This window comes from Echiichthys vipera (assembly GCF_963691815.1).
Source record: "Echiichthys vipera genome assembly, chromosome: 2".
In the NCBI taxonomy this organism is placed as follows: Eukaryota; Metazoa; Chordata; class Actinopteri; order Perciformes; family Trachinidae; genus Echiichthys; species Echiichthys vipera.
Window position 1 is genome coordinate 22,938,294 of NC_139827.1, and position 24,344 is coordinate 22,962,637.

Below are 24,344 nucleotides of genomic sequence, written 5' to 3' on the forward strand. Positions count from 1 at the left end.
TCTTCTCCCAAATTTCTTATTGTGTCATTTAAAAAATGTATCTGTCCTTTCCTAAAAAAAATTCTGTACTGTACAGCCAGTTTAACAGCCCCCAGTACTTCTGTTTTCCTTATATTTTCTGTTAGTATAGTTTAGGTTTTCTGCAGGGGCGCTCTTTTCTACCTCCTTTTCCCACAGTGGCCACCACTGCACATGGTAACTACCCAGACTGGGTATCCCCATCCCCATCTGCCAGAGATTTGAATTTGCCCTGCACCTAGGTCTTGAAAAGAGCAAGTCTATTTCCTATCCCTTTTTTCTGGATCCAATCACCATGCTGGCTTTTTTCATTTAGCGCTATTGGCTGGTTAAACCCCATGATGACAGAGGCGTCGCAAGCAGCTTTGTATTTACAATTTACATTCAACACGGCTGCCAGCGCAGTTTTAAATGACTACAGTGTCAAGTTTTCTTTAAAAACTGAGCAGAAACTTGCCCTGAAGCATTTCCTTCAAAGAAAGGATGTATTTGCTTTACTGCCGACTGGTTTTGGTAAAAGTTTAATCTACGAGTTAGCCCCGTGCTGAAGAAAAACAGCAGCCTTCCCAGACCAATGTGCAATCTACGATTGAACTTGGTCTGGCAATAATTATTTTTTTTCTTTTTATCTTTTCACTTTAATGCCAGTGGACTCACCAGGTTATCCAGCATCCTCATCAGAGACTCAAACTCCATCTCGCCAACCTTCCACTTGTACTGTCCTGCCATGTTGACAGCGGCTGCTGTGGCCACGTCATGCACTCGTGATTTGTACTTCTCCTGGTCCAGCACTATCAGGTTGTCCACGCCGCCAGCACACGAGATGGCATTCACCTAAAATTACAAAGTAAGGACAGAGGGAGAAGCGTGTGAGGCTCTACTGCCGACTCTCGTGCAACACGAGAATACCCCTGACCATTTGCCGTGCAGAAGAGAAACATAATTTACCAAAACCAAAATGATATACCCCTCAATCTAAAGCTACCACATCACCAAGGAATATACAATACATGACATAAAACAAACATGGTGGGGGGATTTATTTATAGAAATTAAGCCGGGCTTTGCAGGATGGATTAATGTTTTCTTTTGCTGGACCAGGGAGAGTCAATCAGGAGATTTGCTATGCCTGTCACAGCGAGAGAAACAACAACATCTCTAAAATCCTCCGTACAAGTGAACACAAAGACACGCAAGTGTCCAACATCAAAACACCAGAGAAATACCACACATAAATCTAACTTAGATACAAGCGTTGATACATCATCAAATCTCTCAAAGCTCTGCCACTGAACAACACAAGTGACATATCATATAAAAAAATCTGCTGATACAAACACTGTAGTTATGTGACCACCTTTGTTGATATTACCCGATATGTTCCAAAGGTTTTTCTTTGAATAGATTTTAATTCAATATTATCAACCATTAATGATATACAATATAAGTGTATAATGTATTATTTTTTATACTGAAATGTATGAACTGTATTTATGTGGAATTGGTTATGTTGGGATCGATAATGCTAGGCTGCAAACATTTGTCCAATCCTTTATTTGTTACATTTAGTTAGCTTGTTTATCTGTTACTTTTAGCTAACTTTCTCAATTGTTAATCTGCTACTTTTAGCTAACTTTCTCAATTGTTTATCTGTTACTTTTAGCTTACAATTGTTTTGCTGTTACTTTAACAACCTAAACAGTTTATTTGTTACTTTTAGCTAACTCTCTCAACCATTAATCCATTCCATATAAGACATTTTTATAAATTAGATGAGCTACTCCATAATCCTGCACAACCCCTGACAACTGCAGAAGCACCCCCAGGACTACAGATGACTGAGTTCAGCAGTCAGAAAAAGGTACAGATACACAAAACATGAATGTGAAATTATTAGCCGATAAGTAATAATGATTAATAATCAGTATTAATTATCCTTCATTGTCATTAATTTCTCCCGCCTGATTCAGACCTCCTGAACTATTTCAGCTTTCTTTCTGGCTCGATAAACAAAGGGGAGAACAACACCCTTCTCTTAATGCTGATTTGGACATCAACAACAATATATCAGCTTTTCTCCCTTCATCACTCCTAAAAGCCTGGCTGTAAGTCTGTTCAACATGTAGCCAACATTTTCCACAAGAAAAAAGATTAGGCCTTATGGAGCTTTGGTAAAATAATGGGAGTGGGGAAATCTGAAAACAGCCGTGGAAAGATTATATTTAGCAGGAAATTTACCCTGCTGTCTAATACATGTTCAGGGGAAGCTGAATGTGAAGGTGCTGGAATGTGCTGGGTATCCAAAATAGCAGCACTTATCTAGTGTGTGAGCGTTGGTGTACCTGGATTTCGCAGGCATAATGGGCATTGTAGATGTAGTGAAAGGCCTCTTCGATGGTCTCACCGAGCGCAACCATACCATGATTCCTCAGCACCAAAACCTGTAACACACACACACGCACGCACGCACACACACACACACACACACACACACACACACACACACACACACACACACACACACACACACACACACACACACACACACACACACACACACACACACACACACACACACACACACACACACACACACACACACACACACACACACACACACACACACACACACACACACACACACACACACACACACACACACACACACACACACACACACAAACACCATGTGATCAGGAACAGTCAGATCAAACAGTCTTTAGAGGTCCATTTCTCTAGCTTGCTTTAACTGTGAAAATTATGTGAAAGGCCCTTTATTAATAAGTAACCACCAAAACATTGTTTAATCCATGTATCAGGGTTGGGCCGCAGCAGGACCTGGCAACGTATTGCCGGTGGAAATTCCCTTGAATTTCCTGATTATATGCCAATTTCAATTCTGTTGACCTTTGATCATTTCAAAAGAAGCTAGATGCAAGATGCTCATATGGGGAAGAAATAAGGAGGCGCATAATGTAAATCACATCTCAACAGGATGTGTTTTGACTGTCTTGCTTCTTTTCCTTTTTGAAATAAACCACACCCTTATAATTAGTCGATTTGTCTTTCTTGACAGCAAGGATAAGGAACAAAAACGCCTCTTCCTTGAGCATGTTAAAAATACCTTTTAAGATATCATGTCTTCCCACATGACAGACTTAAAACTTGTTCTCCGTTTTCTACGTTTTTAGCAGGCAAACATTTGAAAAGAAGTGAATATTTCACTTCTTCCAGATTTAGGCATTTCTCTGATGCATCGTTCCTCTGGGACTTAGATGAGAAGACAGATACTTCCTTCTATGTCTGTGTAGTAAATATAAAGCTACAGTCAGCAACATCAATGGTATCGATCCTCTCATCTAACCATTAGCAAGAAAGTGAATAAAGTGTATTTCTAATGAGTGCGCTATTCATTTAAGGATGAAAAGTACTGCTCAGCTGGAAGAACTTGCTGTGAGCTTGGTTTCCTTGGCTTTGTTACCTTCGCTGTAGGCCCCAGGGCCTTCTGCAGCTCTCTGCGCTCCTCCTGGTCGTCCAGGCTGCCCTGGTAGTTGTAGTAGGCGATATCCCCCAGGATCAATGCCTCCTGGGAAATGGGCAGGATTCCGCACTTCATAGATGACACCTAGAAGATGGCAGCAGACCCATATGAGAGATAAGAAGCTTTGACAAGTGTGTTACAGATGTTTCATTCATCTGAGTCTGCGGCTGACATTCATGTTAGACGCCTCTATGAAGAGTACTTTGATCCTCTGTGCTTCTCTGATGAGTGCGGCGACAGTTGTGATATGACTACACCATTAAAATGTAGTAACCTCCCTGAAACAACTTAACTCTAAATCCAACATCTAATTATCACAGTCCCTGTCAAAAGAGCTGCAGGTGCTCTGGCAGTCGATCAGGGGCATCGGCAGTTATTTGCGTGAACTTACAGCAGCTGTGGCAGGAGTGTGTACATGTATGATGCAGCGGATGTCTGGACGCATGGAGTAGATGGCTGCGTGGGGGCTGAAACCTGCAGGGTCAATCCTCAGGTTGGTGGGGCCCTGTTCGATCACATCCCCGAGGATGTTGACCTTCACCTGGGGAAACGAGTAGAGGAGACAAAGTCAGTGAATGCTTCAGGGATTCGGTGAATGCAAAGCTCTTTTTACCTCAAGCTTTTTTCCTTCTGCTTAACTGGTGCAAAGATACTCAAACACAAGCTAAACAAGCTTTTTCGAATACTTGACAGCAGCATCATCTAGACAGCTCTCCTGAGAAGAGTGTAGAGGAAAGATGATTAGGCTGGAGGGAGTCATACTGTAATCAAATATGCCCAGGCACTAAAAGCACAACCAGAGACTGGCACGTAGCCAGATCCACCTCCCTCACACACAAACACAGATTTAACCCTCCACCGTTAACTAAGAAGACATAAACACAAGTCAAAACCAATGGGCATGATGACAAAATAACATTATCAACGATTTCTTCTCTCTGTCCGCTCCTCTCCAGGAAATTAACTGGCATGTTACCAGGAAACATAATATAGTCAAAGGTGGACATGACGTCCTTTACTGTGACAACTTCATTACCAGCCAGTAAGCAGTTATTAGATTATAGGACGGGAGAGAAGAATGATGGAGGGAATGATAGAGGGAGAGACCTAGAGGGAAGAGAGTTGGATAACCAGAGAAAGTAAAGACAGATAACTGCACAAAGAAAACCTGTAGAAGGAGCAACCCACTGCAGATGTCAGTCCTCGCTGTAAAACCTAATAACAAACAGCTTTGCCTGCAGATCTTGTAGAAAATCACCATCACTGTAACCACATGTTGTTCTGTGACACAAACCAGAACCCACAAGTGCATTTTTCTATTTCATGATACAAAGTCCGAGTGTGTGTTATCACAACAGGAAAGGGAATCCATCATCCAGCTCAGAGGAGTATGTACTTAGTCTAATTTTTTACTTCTGTGCTTCACTTCTGCTAGACTTTGCTCCTTCCTTGAGAAGAAATGGGTTTCTGGAGTAACTTATTAAGGGTCAAGGAAAGGTGAAATTCAGGAAAAGGCTGTGTACGCACACATCCCCTCACAAGCCTCTTCATCTCACAACTAGTGTAACAAAAACTTGAATTAGATTATGGGTGCATCCCAAAAAAATACATCATCACGTGGTTACTTTGTTTATCATCAATCCACTTTCCATTAGATTTACAACTTTAAACTTTAATGTGACCTGAGTGGCGATATGTGTGATATGCATATTTTTCTAAAAATCAGTTTCTTTTTCCTAACACCATAATGTTATTATTTTATGAGCCCATAAAGCATTAGAATTACCAAAGGTGAACACCAAATGCTTTAGGTTATTATTAACTTATTAAAAACATTACTTTTTGTTGGTTTTCTTTTGTATTTTTGTGTCTCTTGCATGCTTATATCAACAACATCAAACCTGTGTCTAGGTATCTACAGTATATTGGCAAAGTATATTTTGGCATTAGGATAAAAACAGTGTTACATAAGCACTGATAGAGAAAAATATTGATTCATTAAAACAGCGTATAGCTTGCTGGTGATCTCTGGATCAAGATGAAAATCCTGAGTGTGGCTCTGCCTTTTAACAGCCACATAGGGATGTCTGGATTGATGACCATCTATTGATTTTTCACCCGGCAGAGGAAAGTGAATGGCACTAGCCGAGCGTGACTAACTACCACCATCTTTATCTCCGCAAAAACCCTCAGCCACAGCCAGCTGTCAGGCGATCGAACATTGATTGCTTTTAATCACATGTCCAGTGCAGTATCAGTTCACCCTGTCACGTCCTTCAAAAAAGGCTGCTCCCTCACCCTGTCAGTCAACCCCGCCCTACTGCTAAGAGGCCCTTCTGACAAACATAGCACTTCTAATTATAAAAAGATGCCAAAGGACGCGTCAGAAAGAATCTGAAATGTGGCTCGGCTTGATGTTATGTACACGATAAGGGTCTGAAGACAAAGTGTCTCTTCAAGACTTTAACCTTCTGACTAGGTGATGTGAAGCTGATCTCTATCATTGCACTGACATCAAACTAAACTAAAAGATTAGTGTAATGGATAAACCAAAAGCACTGAAATGGACCAAACTGTGAATTTCTCTACAAACTCAAATGACCCCACCTTCACCTCAAAGCCCAAACTGAGAGGGAGAGGCAGATGGAAACCGACCGAAGCCAACTGAACACCAAGCCTTTCTCTGAGGATACAGCCTCGCAGCCGACCCCAACGCGACCTCCCAAACTCTTTATTCTGGATGACTTCCTCTTAATCGATCAGTTCGCATCTTCAAACACTTGAACTCAACCGTGTAACTAGAGAGATCACTGTATCCAAGCAGGTGGAGAGAGAGAAGAATAAAGAGGATAAGAGAGAGAGAGAGAGAGACAGAGAGAGACAGAGAGAGAGAGAGAGAGAGAGAGACAGAGAGAGAGAGAGAGACTTGCTTTAAAACACAGTCAGGGCAATCTGACAGCGGCAGACAACATCATTCTGTTGCATCTCCCATAAGCTGTTTTGGTCATTGCTCTCACACAGGCAACCACAGAAAATATGAATAAGGTCCAGACGCACCAAAAATACAAGCTAATTCATGTCTGCAAATGTCACGTGATGACAGCGTTCATGCGACACTGGAGCAACTGCCTACATCGGTTCTGCCTTGTAACTTCAAAGTGTCGAGCAGCGGGGCGGGGAGGTGTTAGCGATCAGAGCGAAGGGAAAGCACTGAAATTGTCGAGTGGCAGTAAATGTACAGTGTAGGTTACAGTGTGACCACGAATAGACACTGCAGCTCCTCAACACCCATAAAGTTCCTGTGTCTTGGGTCCCAAATGCTGGGCAAAAGTAAAGGGAGAGTCTGTGAGAATAAATCAGAGCAGAATGAGCCGATCACTGGACAGGGGCTTATATGTTCAACACTGAGCCTACAGTTGACTTCTATGATTAGTACAATAAGTAGCTGTTAGCAAAAAGAGTCATTATGAACTATTGAACTTGAATATTGTAAATTCACTCTTCACTCTCTTTGCTATCAGACACTAGCAGACTGGACCAGTTAAAACTAAACTAAACTAAACTACGGGTGGAAAATAGCAATATATAACCCTGTACATTGCATCTCTTCAGATTTTCATCTCTGCCTGCTAACTGCTCTTGCAGGTCAAACAGTGAAAGTCAGCAGTATGGCTACTACATCTAGATATTGACTCATACCTGCAGCCACATTACAGCAGTGTGTGTGTGTGTGTGCATGGGTATTGAAGTTTAAGCAGGAGAGAAAGAAAAAAAGATATTATTCAAGCACCAAGTGACTTTTATGCACACTTTGGTTATGTCACAAAACATAAAAAGCAGATTATGCTGGAGTTATGTAGCTTTGTTTTGTAGACGCACATAAATATTACCCCTGAATATCAAACAGGCCGCATCAACCAGAAACATGAAAAGCATTCCAAGAATGTATTGCTATGGGGAAAGTAGATATTCTTCTTCTTAGAGTGTATTCATGTTTTCCATATTTCATATTTTAGGGATTAAATCAAAAGACAAAATGCATAGGCTACTCTAAAGCACAAATGGCCACACAAACATGAATGTTGTTTGAAAATATTCAGGGAGATGTTAAAGGTTCCATATTATGCTATTTGTTAGATTCATACTTAATTTTGTTACATCACAACTGTACAGAAGTCCTGACGACTCGTTTAAAGGCACAGTTTCTGAATACAGGCTGTGCATTTCTCTGTGGACTGATCGTTTTGATACTTTCACAGTATTTATATAGCACCTCGACCTGCTATATAATAAAAAAAAAGACAGGTAAATCTCACTTTTTATAATGGGGACCTTTGATGTTAAAGAGTTTTTTGTCAACTCAAACCGAACCATGTCTGATAAAGCCAAGTGGACAAGCACTAGCTCTGTCCAGTGAAGGGCAAAACTCTAATACTCAGAGGATTGTTGGCAAACATACACATACACAACAAGGACGTTGACTTATTTGTGTTCCAATTCTGAAGCTACAAAAGCACTTCAATAAAATCACTAATCGGGACATCCCTATCATATGTGTGCACGTGTGTCTGTGTTGGGAAAGGGTCAAAGGCTTCTCATGTTACTTACCAGGTTCGATGCAGACGCCTCAGCGAATGATAGTCCCCTGGGGATGATGAGGATGTGGTCCTGCTCTTTGCTGACTCGACCCTGAGACAAGAAAAAAGGCAAATCACTTTGTTGTTAAATGATCAAATTGACTTTAACTTTAAAAAAACAAACTGGCCTTACTATGGAACAGTGAAGCTATATTGGTCAAAAGTCCAGTGAGCTTTAAGTCAAAAGGAAAGCTTTTATGTTTTTAACATGCTTCTTTGTGGCAAAGCAACATGGGAATCGAGACAATTCTTTGATTAAATCTTAGTACAGTAACCATTGCTGTGTCCAAAACCACTTTCTGGCATACTCTGGTTCACTTCCACCTACATAATAGGCAATCAATTATGAATCATCAGATGTAGTGTTGCACCAATGGGATTTTCGCTATAAAATGTGATGCATTGCATTATGGGATGGTGAGAAGAAAGTTGTGTACATGCCTTGCACACTACTTTTTTCATGCATTTTTGAGGGAATTATATTAGTGCGCATACATTTCACACTTAAAATCTGGACACTGGAATAAAATGGCAAACAGTAAAAATTGCCCATTACTATCAGCGTATTTTAAGAACTCTGTTTTTAAATTCAGTCTTGGTGCAGCTACTTACTGTGATGTAGGAGTTGGCAAAGTGGGCCCAGCTGAACAGGTCCACCAGTCTGTAGAGGCTGGCCAGTTTACAGCGTGTCAGCTTCTCGCCTTTCACCATCGTGGTGGATTCCACTCCGTACATGTCGTTGATGGGAGTGACCATCCCCATACCTAAACAATGGCATTATCAGGGTTAAAGGGTTTCTTAAAATGACACACACATACACTTTTCTTCCTTTCGACGGCAACAACAGTCACACAAACACTGTCAACACTGTCTTTTTATCTAATGATTAGGGGAGCACCGATTTATCAAGAGAACATCTGAATCATTTGGTATTCGCCTTATTGACTGCCATTGACCATCTGTAAATGATATAGCATTAACTGATGGCAGTGACCGATGTTTATGTACTGTTCTTTTGCGGTCGGACTGGGACAACAGTCCACTAGCATATGCTGCTGCTGCGTAGATTAAGCCACTGGCGCAAGCATGAAGTACGATGTTAGGGTCCAAATGTGGCTGTGTGCACATGTAGATTATTTAGAGTGTGGGAGCATTACCCAAGAGAATCAGAGAATGTCAGCCACATAACGACAACGCAAAAACTTATCTAACAAGGTGATGGGGTTCATCGCAGTAGATGACCAGCCTATCGCCGTTGTGGACATTCATGAGCTAACGTTAGTATATATAAGGATACATATGGAGATTGGATGTTAGCCCTGTGAGTATGCTTAGCCTCCCTGCACAGTGGATTGATAGAGTTTAACTCGAGAAAAGCTGTGTTACACTCCCAGGATAATATATTAATAATTTATTGCCTTATATGTACGTTAACATTTAATTTATGTTTAACTAAATGTTTCGAAAGGGCTATTTAAGTATTGAAAAATTATTGAGTAGGTAATTTTAGTTGTATAGCAGCTAAAAGTGCTTTTATTGCTGCATGTGAGAGAAGTTATATTTAAGGTTGTTTCGTACGTTTGTATGATTGAATTTATCCTCATTTACAGATAATGTAGTGAAGGGATGATGATGGTAATAAATAACAACAAAACATCAGCCAAATTATCATTTTAAACATTTGTATGAGGCCAGAATTCGGTGAATCCCTACTAATGATATATCCGACCTGTGGCTCGACATGAAAGACAGGTGGTGTAAACAGCACTCAGAACTTTTGTTTATGGCCCATCGCCTCTTAGACTTACTCATTATGATTACATCTTAAGAAAGAGCCCAACTGAACTATTTCTCATGTAAATGAACATAAGCTGTGCGTTCCAGTGCTGTGATTGAAAGCAGACTTCACATATGGACTCCTGGACAGAACCGGCAAGATCTGAAAACTAGAGAAGTATGTGCAGCTCTTCCGGAGTCTGGGGCTGGGTTTTCTTGGGGTATTTATGCCCTTAAGCACACAAAGCTCATGTTTGGATATGAATCTCTTCTCTTCAAATACAGATGATGTGTTTTGTTTGTCAGTGCAGCACAAAGCAGTTGCTCCGTGGGCAAGGGTGGCATGTTCTGCTAAATGTTAGTGTCTGGTTCGCAAGGGTAACTTGCCACAGCACTGTGAGCACTTACTGAGTGGGGAGGTGTTAAAGCCGGCCACAGAGCTGGCCATGAAGAAGTCAGCGATCTGTCTGAGGGCCAGGAGGCCGGTGGGGTTGTTCCCTTTCCGCTGCTGCTCCTGGATCAGACTCTCCAACTCCTCCTTGAAGGCCTGGAAGAGAAGACAGAAAGAGTTGAGAGAGAAAATAATGCGACACTGATGCGGCGTGGTGCATCAACAAAACTAGAAACTTTACCCTCAGATATTCCTAAATATGGACAGAAAAGCAATTTTTCCAACTTCAAAAAAGGCTACTTGGATTAATATCATCTAATGTTATACAAGCATCACACCTGAAAAATGAACAATATCCAATAATTGCCTTCTGTACATGGAAATCAAGCCTTTGAGAACTTTATTTTGAGTTACAAGATTGGACACCTCCATCAGTATATATATATATATATATATATATATATATATGTATAAACAGGAAATATATATTTTTCAATTTTATTTTGAAGATGGAGCTTTCTTGAACTGTAATGGCATTTAAAAAAAATGAAAAGATGGGGAGAGATGATGGTGAGACATATTAGAGTCAGAGGGAGAAGCGAGAGCAGGGGATTAGTAGTGACAGAGGGACGGAAGAGTAAAAAGATGTGGGAACATTCAGAGAGACAGGAAGAGGGGAATAAAGAGGGAGATGTGTTAATCACAGATTAGACATGCTCCTCTGGTGTCAATCTGAATCCTCCTCAAAGCGCTCTATGAAGCTGGCTCGGGATAGGCTGACTTCCCAACAAGCTGAGTGAGGATTGGCCATCCGACTAGCTCGCAGTCTGCGTTTACTATTGGCTGCCTGACCTGGCTCTTGAGTGTGTGTGGCTAATCCTCGTGTCCAGACTACGGTCATCTGTGGAATCTACAGACACAACACAGTATAGGCTAACATGCTCTTAGGTACACACACACACACCTGGCTGTTACGTCATATGCAGCAGTGTATGATTTTATGCTTTCACTTTCCTTCAAGGTAAAACGTTCCTCATGAAACAGGGAAATCTAAATCAACCGTTCAAACAGATATCACAAGACCTCTCAGTACAAATGAAGTGTGTACTACTGCACACATGCTATATTAATAGAGCTACGGTCAAACCCATTACAAGGTCATACTGTATGTATAGCTGCTCATAATCTTTATAAGGCTGTTAACCTCTCAGGGGGCACACTTCCCTTTCGACAGCGGCTTATGTTATTAAAGCTGTGACCAGTAAAGAGGTATTACAGAGTAATACGTATATGACGAGGTGTTATGATATAGAGACATAATTGTTAAGCCTATTTTCATTTCATTGTCATCCCTTTGTTTAAGCAAGGTCATTATACTGTATGGTCAGATCTATTAAACAAAAGAGTTGAATGGCAGCGGAGCATCCAGCAGAAGCATTGTTCCTGTGTTCAACTTCAGTTTTCTGTACTTTGTGCACTGGTTTATATATTATCTCCTGACTCGACAAAACTCTCCCATCTCACTGTGCTACACAAGCACTCAAATACAGCCTACAGTTCTGAGTCAGCCAATAAAACACTTTCCTGACATTTTGGACAGTATGCTCAATGTGACTTCCTTGTGTCACAGTCATTGCGTGTTGATTTGCACGTTTTCTCCATCTGGTCCACCATCCTATCTTCTCTCCTGCATTACAAAGATTCTAGGGTATTTTACCAGTGATAGTTATTAAGTCCTCGAATATCTATGACCTGATTCATCAGAGTCCCAGTGTGAAGTGTGGATCTGCAGGTACGTGCAGTTTATGTCTGCCATGCCTTAAGTGTTACATTTATCATTTGAAAAGATGAAAAGACATGTACACCATGGCTTCTTTTGGTCCTTGCCTGGAGAGCTCATGTTATATTTGCTCTGGCTGAAGGGTCTGGTCACCCTCCACTTTGCGCAGATTTTCAGCAGCCTGTGACTTGCCGGATCAATCACAACCATTTATCTAATATGGGGCATATTTGAGATGAAGCCACTATCGCATCAGTACTGAACGATCTGGTTGGTCTATCCAGAGGTGCTTTGGTCTATGTTGTTGATAACGCCTCTTGGAAATCAAACAGAATAATTCACATCTCCGATATTGTCAGGCTAATAACCATTTGGACCTGGTCTTATATCAACTCAATGTCATCACAGAGAATTTAATCCATTTCAATTTCCTGGTGGAAATGTAAAACCAGTGATGGGAATGTGCAGCAAAATAAGGAGTCTGTGAGTGAAAATAGGCCATGACACTATTTCCATGCGATGACTCTCACTGCAGAGCAGCATTCAATATTAATGCTTTTTTCATCTCAATGCTTATGCAACAGTCATCACATTCCCAATAAAGCTGTGCACAAAAACATCTCTGACACTTAACTTCCCCTCGTCTCTGCCCCCCTGCATCCCCTCAAGTCACCCCATGGGACAGTCCATTAGTGTTACGTGAATGGAGTTGAGGCCTTTGGTTTTATGCTCATGTGGGGGTGTTTTGTTAAAAGTGGGGCAACCCCCTGTGTCAGGACACATACTGTCCCAGAGCACCGCTGATTCTGAACCCGAGCCAGACATTCCTCAGTCCCTAGTGACAAGGTTGCTGTGGCAACTGGCTTGTTGCGGATGTCTGACAGTGGTGGGTCAGGTTTTCTTTTTTTTTCCCCAGTTGTTGTTGTTCTGGCCATTTCTGTTTCAAAGACTGTTGTGCCATCACATTGATATCGGAGCCGCCATGCAAAAAAAAAAAAAAACAGTTTACTAGAGCCAGAGAAGGGAGAATTGATCCTCAGGCAGATTCAGTGGTCCTAACTCGACTAGAAAGGTCTTTGTTCGGGATCTGTGCTGGACCCTGGTAAATCTGCTAACTAACATCCATGAATATCCCACCAGTTTGTACAATCAATCATGTTAATACATTATTTGGCTACTTGGAGTCAGCTGTACAAGCTTTAAACACAACAATGATATCCCATTACATTTTAAGTTGATATTGCAAACTTGTTGGCTGACAGTTGCCTAACACATCCAGCAGATATGAAACAATATTCACATTTATTTGGAGTCTTGTTTCTGGACACCTGAAGAATGTAAGTCCAGTATTCTCTCTGATTTTAGCTGTTTTGGTCTCCACCAACTCCTGAAAGAAATAGCTTTAGCTTCCAAAAGAATTCACTATGTTCAACTGCTAGTCACTGTCATTGTCAGTCTGCTGCCTGGTGCTGAGCAGGTAGTGTACAGTGGACTTGATTTTTGTTGTAAGTGAACCAAAACAGTAAAGGAAGAAGAAAAAAAATAGCTAAAGCAGCTAAAAACATCCTTAGAACCACCTTTGTTTTAAAAATATTGTCCATCAATTTCAGACAAACACAACAGACTGGCAGTGTTTTGGAACAAAAACTATGTGTGTGTGTGTGTGTGTGTGTGTGTGTGTGTGTGTGTGTGTGTGTGTGTGTGTGTGTGTGTGTATATGTGTGTGTGTGTGTGTGTGTGTGTGTGTGTGTGTGTGTGTGTGTGTGTGTGTATGCGTGTGCGTGCGTGTGTTCCCAAGAAGATTATAACAGCAGGGATTTGATTCCCATCATCTAAACAGATTAATCCCAGGGTCTAAAGTGGATCGTATCATTAATATTTTGGCAAAACCCCTTTGAACATCTGCAGCAATGAAAATAACATCACACATTTTTTTTTGCTGCTGTGGTATGACTGCCTGACTCTCGTAACAGATATGACAGGAAATCAGGTGAACCTTCAAAATGACGTTACATCCGCATTGCAGTTGCAGCACGATTGCCCAGGAGTGAAAAATAACCATATACATAACAAATTTCCGTCATCTCCTCTGCCTGATCAAAATCACTGACATGCAACCAGGCTAAGCAGATCCTTCTACTTTCTGGATGAAATACATTTTATCCATTTATAGAAACGAGGAAGGGTTTCCGTGACTGCTCCAAAATGGCAAAAGCTAATCTTTCAAAATGAAACTGTAGCGGTCTTGAGAGAATTAAGTCGACATGCAGATTGGAGCTTGGCCAGCACATCGGTAGATGACTCAAAGCCTGAGAGTATGGGAAGAAGTTAAACATGGCCACTTATGTAAAGTGAGAAAAAGTTTGACATGGAACTGTTGTAATAATGAGAGTTTATTGGTTCTTGCACAGGGCTGGATGAGTCTGGATGAGGATTCAGGCCTTGCTGAAAGACATCACATCACGGCAGATGCTACTTGGAAAGAATGCTTTATCTGTCTTTACTATTTGGTGAACCCATTTTCACATACATATTTTTAGATAATCTGCGTCACCTTCTCCAGGGGACAATAGAGACTTTTCTTTAAACTCTTACTATAACAGGACATTTCTAGTCTTCCAAGAGCTTGCGTTATATGACTTGCAGTAAAGAGAAGTTTCCATTTGTCTGGCTCAGTTATTGTTGCAGATACTGGTGACAATTCACGTGTTTGACGTCATCCTGTGGGAAAGGAAGACGGGACATTTTATGACTTTGCTGGAGCAAGGCCGATCCTGCATGTCTGTGCTTGTGCTCTGATCAAAGAAGTAATGCCAGTATTACCTCACACACAATCCTTGGAAATGAAACTATTACGGTTGATATGACTCACTGCAACAGAGTTTAATTAATTGCATTTAAAAATAATCTGGTTATTGTTTAGGTTCAAACAAACAAACCAAGGCTTGAAAACACTCATTTAAAAGTAGCTTGTATTGAACAAAGCCTAAACTAGGTTTTCCCAGCTGCATATCAATGTCTTCTGTTTTCTCATGCCTGGACACTGTGTTTTGGGGTCATTTCCTGTAGCTGGTTAGGATTACGTTCTCTCTGCTACAAAACTGCATCACAGCTTACCTAGATGAACACAGTGACCAGTGATGTTTTCAGGGCTCTTGGTGATGGCATTCAAAAACAGTAAAGGAGCAATCTCAGAGTCAAAATAAAACTCTTCAGACATTTGTGGTGTGTAAAGATTCTCACATACGCAAATATGCAAAGATAGATAAAAGGCAAGCGCACACACACACACACACACACACACACACACACACACACACACACACACACACACACACACACACACACACACACACACACACACACACACACACACACACACACACACACACACACACACACACACACACACACACACACACACACACACACACACACACACACACACACACACACACACACACACACAACCGTTAAAGCTTGCAGGTGCACATGCACAGCAGGTGAGGCCTTTAATTTCAGCCACAACCTCTTCAGTTATGTCAGCACATCGCTTTTCTTTCAAACCACCAGCAAGACAGTGTTACAAAGTAAGAGAGTGCATGCCTGCAGGCTTGCCAATGCTATTGATTTCTCCATCCAACCTCAGAGTGTGTGTCAGTGAAATTGGTCACAAACTCCAACTGTGAAGGGCCCGTCTGCATGAACTCTTTGCCCTTTTTCTTGAGGGATGCACTTATTTATCCCGAAAATCTGTGCACAGGAACTTGTGTACACCGATCATTTTCTTAAAGTAAAAATAAAGTGTATGTAATGCATGAAAATGACACTGTGGATTTACCTATATAAAGTGGGTCAATACATGAGTTGCAGATCCAACTGTTTCTCTCCAATTACTAGGGTTGCAACTAACAACCATTTTTTATTATTTTCTTGATTAATAGGTAAGTGGTTTTGTCTATAAATGTCAGAAAATGGTGAAAAATGTCGATCAGTGTTTCCCAAAGCCCAAAATGACGTCCTAGAATGTCCTATGTTGTCCTATGTTGTCCAAAGCTCAAATATATTCAGTTTACTGTCATGGAGGAGGACAGAAACTAAATAACATTTAAGAAGCTGGAAGAAAGTGTTTTCACTTTTTTCTTTAAGTACGCAAATCAACTATGAACATAGATGATTGTTAATTTAACAGTCGACAACTTTGTTTGTACTCTACCCAATACTAATTATGATACCTCACCACAGGATTCTGGCTGATACCAAGTACCATTTCCATACTGGTGCTCTGTTTTCCCTAAATTAAAAATATAGCCAGAACTCACTCCAATGCATGGAACTTACTGGAATCATTTTAATCGCTTTTATCTTTTTTTGTGTATGTTATGTATGCTGCCATGGAAAAGAGAACTGACTTGTTTGAAAACAATTATTTCCATGGGAACAATAAAGAACCTAAACTAACATAACCTATCTACTGCATCTTGAAGCCAGAGATTGATGTGACACTAAAAACTGAGTAATAGACTGGTCATGACTTAATGAATGTAACTGCCAGCGAAAACACAAAGGAACTGTATTTTATGTGGATTGGTCACGCATCAGCTGATACTCGATCCACTTAATCATGTCAGCAATCCTCAGGGATACTGATCCACATATTGGATCGGTGCAACTCTTGCAGCAAATAGGTTCAATGCACCAGTTTCAGTGAGAAAAAAATATCAACATTGATTAAGCTTTGTGACTAAAACATTCCCGTTGATTTCAGTTGCCAGATGGGGTAGCTAGTGAAAACCTTCAAACTTAAGCACCCAAGAGATTTTTTTGACTTTTGGTCTATCCTCTTGAGGTTGCATATGAGTGGACTTAGTAACATTTCAGTATGTTACCCTCTAATCCTGAGGGCACTGCTCCACTGCTGGAGGTTTTGCTAACTTCAGGGCCCAAGAGATGTTGTGAAATGCCAAAACTCAAACAAAGCCATTGAGGCATGACTCTGAGGGGAGAGGCGGTGGTTTTTAAATTGAGTCTCTGGGTCAAGTTCAACCACCAACGTTCTATCAAATGAGACATTCAGGACTTTAAAAAGAATAAAAGAAAACATCATAGAGTGCAGCCATGACATCTGTCTCACACGAGGAGGCTTCTCACCGAAGAACCATAAATTATCCACTTGTGCTTTTGGGCATTGGGGGGGGGGGGGGGGGGGGGGGGGGGGGGTGCGCTCTTCCTCCGGAGTAAATTTACCACTTGGCATCATTTAGTCATTTCTATGGGTGATCTACAAACTCTGCCACAAAATTAGGAGAGGAGAAAAAAATCTAAGGGCTTGGGGAAAAGCAAGATGAGTGGAGATGCAGAAAATAGAAGCAGCATGTGGAAGTATAACTTCAATTCAATTTCATCTGATTTGATTTCAAGCCTCTGAGAGCTTTCAGCCTTTGGACTTTTTGAGTCACAAATAAAGTCACGGCAACCTGGTTCCCAACACAGAGAGAGAGGCTTAACCGCCGAATTTACCACAAACAAACTACTATCTTGATTCACCATCCGTGACATCATGAGACTTGGATTTGCAGCCAAAATCTGTATCCATACTCTTGCGTATAAAATGCAACACGAAACCACCTTAGTGTGCCTCACAAACCACCTCAAGGAAAATTTCAATCCTTGCATGTCATACAACACTCTTTATGTTAACCAACATTACCACCAAAAGCCTTCTAAAATATCCTTTGCTTCCTCTACTTTCTTCCTTCCTCCTTTAACTTTAAACAACCAAATAGATCAAGTTAAGCTTAAAAAGATTGACACACACATTAACCAAACATTTGTAAAGGGAAAGTAATGCTTTACTGTTTAACTTAAGGAAACTACATATGACATGTACTTCTATAAATGCGTAAAGTGTTTTAAATAGCATTGACTGCAATCAGAGTTGTGGGGATTTTGTTACTCTAATGTCTACAAAAGAGATGAAAACACTATAATTTTTCAGTTTGAAAATCTAAATATATTTTTGCCTGTGTCACTTCAAGAAATGTATCAAGGGATTGTGCGGAATATATATTTGTTACATGTGGTACAATTTATTGTGCATGCATTACCTTCCCTCCCTCCCTTTTATCCTTCCCCGTGTGTCTTACGGTACTTTGCGTCTTTATGCATATTGTTGTTGTATACAGACAATAGAAAGTGTCCACGCAGCCCGGGGGGGGGGACAAAAGAGTGTTCAAGGTTTAGCTGTAGCCTTTGACTTCCAAATGTAAACACTGCTGCATGAATGAGATGGACGGATGAAGTCAGCTGAGTTGATTCAGTCCCGCCTGGTCTATATTGGTCCTACTTTAAATACAACCTGCCATCTGAGCCTTACAAACATGTAATCTGGAGCCACCACTAGTCCCATAACACTATAGTCAAAACAAATAGACACAGAGGGAGAGAGAGAGAGCGAAAGAGCGAGGCACCATGTGTGGACACCCAGCTGTTGACGTTATTGTTGTTGTTGTAGCTGAGAGAGAGCAACAGACTGGGAAAGATCAAGAAAGAAATGGAGATGACAGGAGAAAGAGAGAGCATGCGCAGCTGGGGACACACACTTGATTTTGTTGTTGAATATGAGTAAACCAGCGCTGGGGAGAGGCCAACTGTCGTGATATAAGGGCTGAAAAACACTCTGCAGCCCACAGGGAGCCACCTGTTACTACTACTGACTGAGCTGGTGGGCTCACGTTCAAACACGCATCAAACAGGAATGAAATACTGTATGGAACACTGCATGACAGAAAGTGTAACAGAACAGCAGACACACACACACAGTGTGATGTAGTGGTAAATAATAGCAGTGGGTACCCTATGAGCACCTGCTTGAGAGGAAATAACTAGTCTGTGTTCTCAAAACAAAAACATCACAAAATGACAAACAAAATAAACAAGTCAACCATCTAATAAAACTGTTTCATAGAGGCATGAATGACACATATACGGTATGTCCATAATCCAAATTGAGAATATGTTTGATAGATCACAGCAGCTGGCACCGGTTTGCTCGGTGTTGTCAGGCTTTGGTCAGACAGCTCTCTCTACCAACGCTTCAACACGCTGAATCACTGCACCGACTGTCCGCTTAGAGCAGGGCCCTTGAATGTACCTGCTCATTTGCTCACCCCCATCTGCACTTGTGGTACTCAGTCACGCACACATTCACATTTACAGACACACACAGACCATCAAGTGGAGACCTGCATCAGCAGCACCATGCTCCTGCCCTCCCAGACATCTGGCACAAAATGCATTGTGCCAAGAAAGCCACACTAGACATGTGCAGAATGTGGATCACGTTTACAGCTTCAAAAGAAACAGGCCAGACCACAGCAGCCACTACCCAATATTTATCTATCAATCAATCAATCAATCAATCAATCAATCAACCAACCAACCAACCAACCAACCAACCAACCAACCAACCAACCAACCAACCAACCAACCAACCAACCAACCAACCAATCAATCAATCAATCAATCAATCAATCAATCAATCAATCAATCAATCAATCAATCAATCAATCAATCAATCAATCACAGGGCCATTCATTCACATTAATTCAAGACACTTCACTGTCTAACCTCAGCCTTAACCTATTTAACTTCGATAATGTCCTTGCCGACTCTAAAACCACCCAAGTGTATTTGTCAAGTACAAATGCATCTAGACACATAAACACACACACCTTGTCTCTACAAATGTAAGATCCCATTGTCAACAGTGAGGAGCACTTCAGTCAGAGACCAGCCTTGAGCAAATAGTGCAGAGTAAATATTCTTAATACTGCGTAGGCTGAACTGAAAGACAGTGGACTTGTTGTAAAAGATCCACACAAGGTGACGCAACTGTTCAAAGGGCACACTACAAACAGCAAGATAGGGCAACAATGAGCTTGACTTTGTATATGGGTAAATAAGTGTGTGGGACTATTATTATCAGTGCTAGGAGTTCCTGGCAGGGAAATGCATTCAATATAAAAAACAAGAGCAAAGCATGGCAAATATTTGACAAATATAAGTGTGTTCAAGTGATGCTGTAGCTTGAGTCAATAAAGCCTATTAACACACAATCACAATCTTTGCAGGTTACAGCCAGCTGCACATTTAGAGCAGTGATACAACATTGCAATACTTTACCTTTACAGTACCATGGGTACCTAAATAATTAGCGTGTGGTCCAAAAGGGGCTCAAATCTCGAGCTATACCTCCAGCACTTGAGTTTGTCTACTAGAGTAACAGTAATCCTCAAGAACCTGACCTCCAGGGAAAGAAAATCAAACCACAGCATGATGCTTGTTAGCTGAAATTGGCCCTGTTCTTACAGAGTTGTTTACCTCAGCAAAACCTGACCCAACTATGAGAGCTGCTGGACTGGAGGGCACTTGGGCAGCTCTGACAGTAAGCCCAAGCAAGGGTGTGGTAGCTGGTGGTTATGTTAGGGTTTTAGCAGGCCGCTGACTGCTGCGATTCTGTGACCAGTGTCACAACATCAACACACGCACAGACACGCAAGCATGTGCGATGCTGTAACTTCTTTAGAAATCACTTGATTGGGGAATAATAACTGACAAAGAGAAAATGGGAACTGTGTACCCAAAGTATTAGTAAGTGAGGTGAAGGGTTCTTAGCTTGAAGCGAGTTCTCCATTGAGTCTTCAGTGATCATGCTAACTCAACCGCCTTCATTTTTTGCAAAAGATAAAAGCGAAGAAAGGACACAATTGGCATTCATTCCCTGGACAAATTATTGTGTAGTCGTCATGGGTATTTATCAGCTGCAGCTCCGATCGGCACTGATGGAATTATGACACCCATGTGGACGCGCTAATTTGCTTATTCCGCCCGTCTCCGCCCAAGCAGCGCTCAGATATTGTTCCAAATTAGTCAGCATAGAGAGACTGAGATATAAAAAAGGAGCATCTACTGTAACATTACCACTGACCTCCATGCTGCTTTCCACTGGTTACTAACCCATTTTCTGGCACGTTTGTGCAGAAAAGGATACTCGTACTGGCAATGGTAAAGGGGCTTTTCCCGCATTTAAAAATCTGCATATATGCTTATTTTGGTGGAAAAGGGATGTAACAAACAGGTAGTTTTAGATCCTTCCATTAGATTTTATAGTTTGTTTTGTTAAGGCTCATAGGGGGGCTGGAGCTTATTCAAGTAAACATTGAGGAACAAGTGTACCTACAGAATCTAGAACTTACTAACTGTCCATTTGTTAATTGTTGTTCTCTAGATGTTGTCTCACCAGTAAACGATCACATGCATTACCCTAATTTTGAAACTTAGTTAACTGACTTACTGGGCTCTGTAAGATCTGCGTGACTCGTTTCTTCTGCTCCAGAACATTGAAGTCCTGTCGGAGGTCAGGTGACATGTTCCTGGCCCTGATGTACTGCGGATCGTTGACATTGACCCTGTCGAAGTAGCGCTCCTTAGTCCCTCCACCAGGCGCGGGAGGGGTGGTCACCACCCCATGATGGCTGTCCGCGCTCATGCCTGCTTCACCTCACTCGCCCGCTCTATGGCAGCTGCTCCTGACTCTCACCTGAGAAGAAGACGAGAGGTGGAAACGTTAGAACACAAATCATGTTATTTGAAAGGCAAGTGGGAAACGTTTTGTAATTATTAAAAAAAAACATATGCACTTGGATGTTTTGTTTATCTCATAGCACATAAAAGGGGAGTCAAGGGAACAGAACAGGTTGTGCCATGATACAAAATAAAGCACTATCAGAATGTGGTATGCAAAGTCATTAGGATGCAAAACACATTTTCTTGTATAAGGCAAAATTCGCGAAATTTCATAATGTCTTTATTATCAATTTAATTTGTATGCTGCCAAACAAATAAAGCCTTCACATGAGTACTCTAGACAGAATAAGCAAAAAGTACTGCATTACGTTCAAAAATAATTCAACAGACAGATGCCAATCTGATTTACTGACAGTCACAGCATGTGTTTGTCAAACAGGAAATGGACGTTCCTGTTATTGGTCCACCTACTATAAGAGAGGTGTTGCTCTTTGACACAAACTGCACCATCCAGAGACTTTTGTTCCATACAAACATCGTATCACCACTGCATTGGCGAGGTCACTCTGACACAACACACAACAAAGCGCCCAAGGATGGGAATTTTCTTTGCACATGCAGGCCTTGACTGATGAGGTGGTTTACTCCAACCGTTCATTCTCTGGTCAGCTGGCAGGACAACAAACATTTTTGCAGGATACAGGATTTGTTACAGTTAATGCAACAAGTGTGACCTGTCAAGGGACACAGCCAATACTCAAAGGGAAAGGCAAAAAGAACTATGTTTGGAAATGTTTGTTATGTATGCGAAAGGGTTGACTGATATAAGACACATTTTAAAGGAAACCTGACAATAAAGCACAAACTAGGGAACTCGATTCAAGTGCATTAGTTAATGACCATGAAGCCCCATCTACTCTACACAAATTATTTTGAAACTCAACCAAAAATTATTCACTTGTTAGTCTGATAGTGGCCATAAGAGCAAATCATGACCTCCTTGGTGAAATAAAAAGATCAATTCACAGAAAAAGACAAGAAAGAAAGACAAAACTGCGTTTTACCAGGTCCCCTTGCAACACGGTTGCTGTTGCAGGAGCGAAGGATAAGCTGGTAGTTTGTTAGGGGAGGCAGGGCTTATGGGAGCTCTAACAGATGGTGTCTTGGTTTGAAGAGCAGAGGAATGAGAGGGAGAGCAAGAAAGAGTTTAAGAAAGGAACCCCCCTGCTTTCCATCTTCAAAAGCCCAGTGGTCATCTGACAGCAGGGGGATCAAAATTTGGGGGTTATTCTGCCAGTAGACTCCTTCTCCCCTTTTAGCCCTTTCTCTTAACTCTGGATGTTGGGGAAACAGGGCGGTTGGAGTGGTGATTTGGCCTGCACATGCCGCTAAGCTACTCACTCAGGTCAAATGCCACTTAAAAAGATGGTTGAGATTAGTGGAGTGACACACGGCTCAGTGTATAGAAGAGTCATACTCAGACCAAACAAACAATGAGATAAAATAAATCTTTCTAAATGAATGATAACATGTTTTTAGTGGTGTTAAGACTCGACATTTACAGTGTTGCTACCGCACCACTTAGAATATGCAAAGAAAGCCAGCAACAACGCTTGCTTTGCAAAGGATTACAGATGGCCTAAAGCACTATGAGAATGCAGTTGTCACAATTATCCATTATTTTTATTATTAGATTTACCCCAATATAACCACTGCTGCTTCCTCTACTACTGGACACTGAGCAGCAAAGTGTTCAATGCCTAGCCCAAGGGCACTTCAGTGGTAGCCCAATGTGTTTGTCACCTGATTTTAACATGTTCGTATTTTTACATTGGTCAATTGAACTGTAGTCTCACATTACTGTGTCAGCGCTTGAGTGCAGCCTGACTGCATGATTTAGCATCCTGGGATAGGAGAAAAAAACATTCTGAGTTGTTTTTATTTCTTTTAACCAATCACAGTTGTCTTGGACGGCACCAAGCCCCAGATGCAGGTTTGGTCTGGAGGGATGGGTAAAGGCTTGACCCGCCTTACTCTGCCTCTGATTGGCTTGTCCTGATATTCTTACCCTAACCTTAACCAATCTCCTTCCTCATGACTAAACATATCCACCTGATCAACCAATCATAGGTCTGTCATGCCGTCCGGACTATCCATTCTAGCATCGACCAGACAGCGGTGATAGCAGACGGCTACCCCTCTATGCAGATGATCGCTGTGTTTTTGAAGCTGTGACAAGTCACAGACCCATGCTATCTGTGAACCAGAGAATATACAAGAATACAGGAATCATCTCACTCACTACCTGAGCCGATTATGGAAATAAATAAAATAAGAGCCAAAAAAATCCTCTTTAATTGAAGGCAGCTGGGCAGTGCAGAGTTATGTAACTTGATATTGAATTCATCCTTCTGCTTGCCTGCACTGTTCTGCTTAGTGAGTGCACACGACAGGCTATTATAAAACCACAAAATGATTGGTTGGTGATGGGAGTAGGCACAATGCAAAATTAAAAAGACTGGAGGAATGGTTTGCTGTTGTGCAATGTTTGAACATCATTAACTCATCACTCTACTGTTTTTACAGTGCCAGCTTTTAATTTCTTTACTTCTA

General features: G+C 41.4%; 1 protein-coding gene across 4 annotated transcripts in view; it reads right to left on the reverse strand.

The window, feature by feature from the left end:
* The window catches only part of add3a (adducin 3 (gamma) a), a 107,939-nt gene that overhangs the window by 13,698 nt on the left and 69,897 nt on the right, over positions 1-24,344 (reverse strand). For all 4 annotated transcript variants that reach the window (XM_083925647.1, XM_083925648.1, XM_083925649.1 and 1 more), the window contains 8 exons: positions 21,499-21,744; positions 10,381-10,519; positions 8,809-8,960; positions 8,168-8,248; positions 3,951-4,100; positions 3,500-3,643; positions 2,361-2,459; positions 676-852 (listed from right to left, as the gene is read on the reverse strand). In XM_083925647.1, the coding sequence (XP_083781773.1) occupies positions 676-852; positions 2,361-2,459; positions 3,500-3,643; positions 3,951-4,100; positions 8,168-8,248; positions 8,809-8,960; positions 10,381-10,519; positions 21,499-21,693 (1,137 nt within the window). In that variant the 5' untranslated portion in view covers positions 21,694-21,744. The remainder of the gene's footprint in view (positions 1-675; positions 853-2,360; positions 2,460-3,499; positions 3,644-3,950; positions 4,101-8,167; positions 8,249-8,808; positions 8,961-10,380; positions 10,520-21,498; positions 21,745-24,344) is intronic.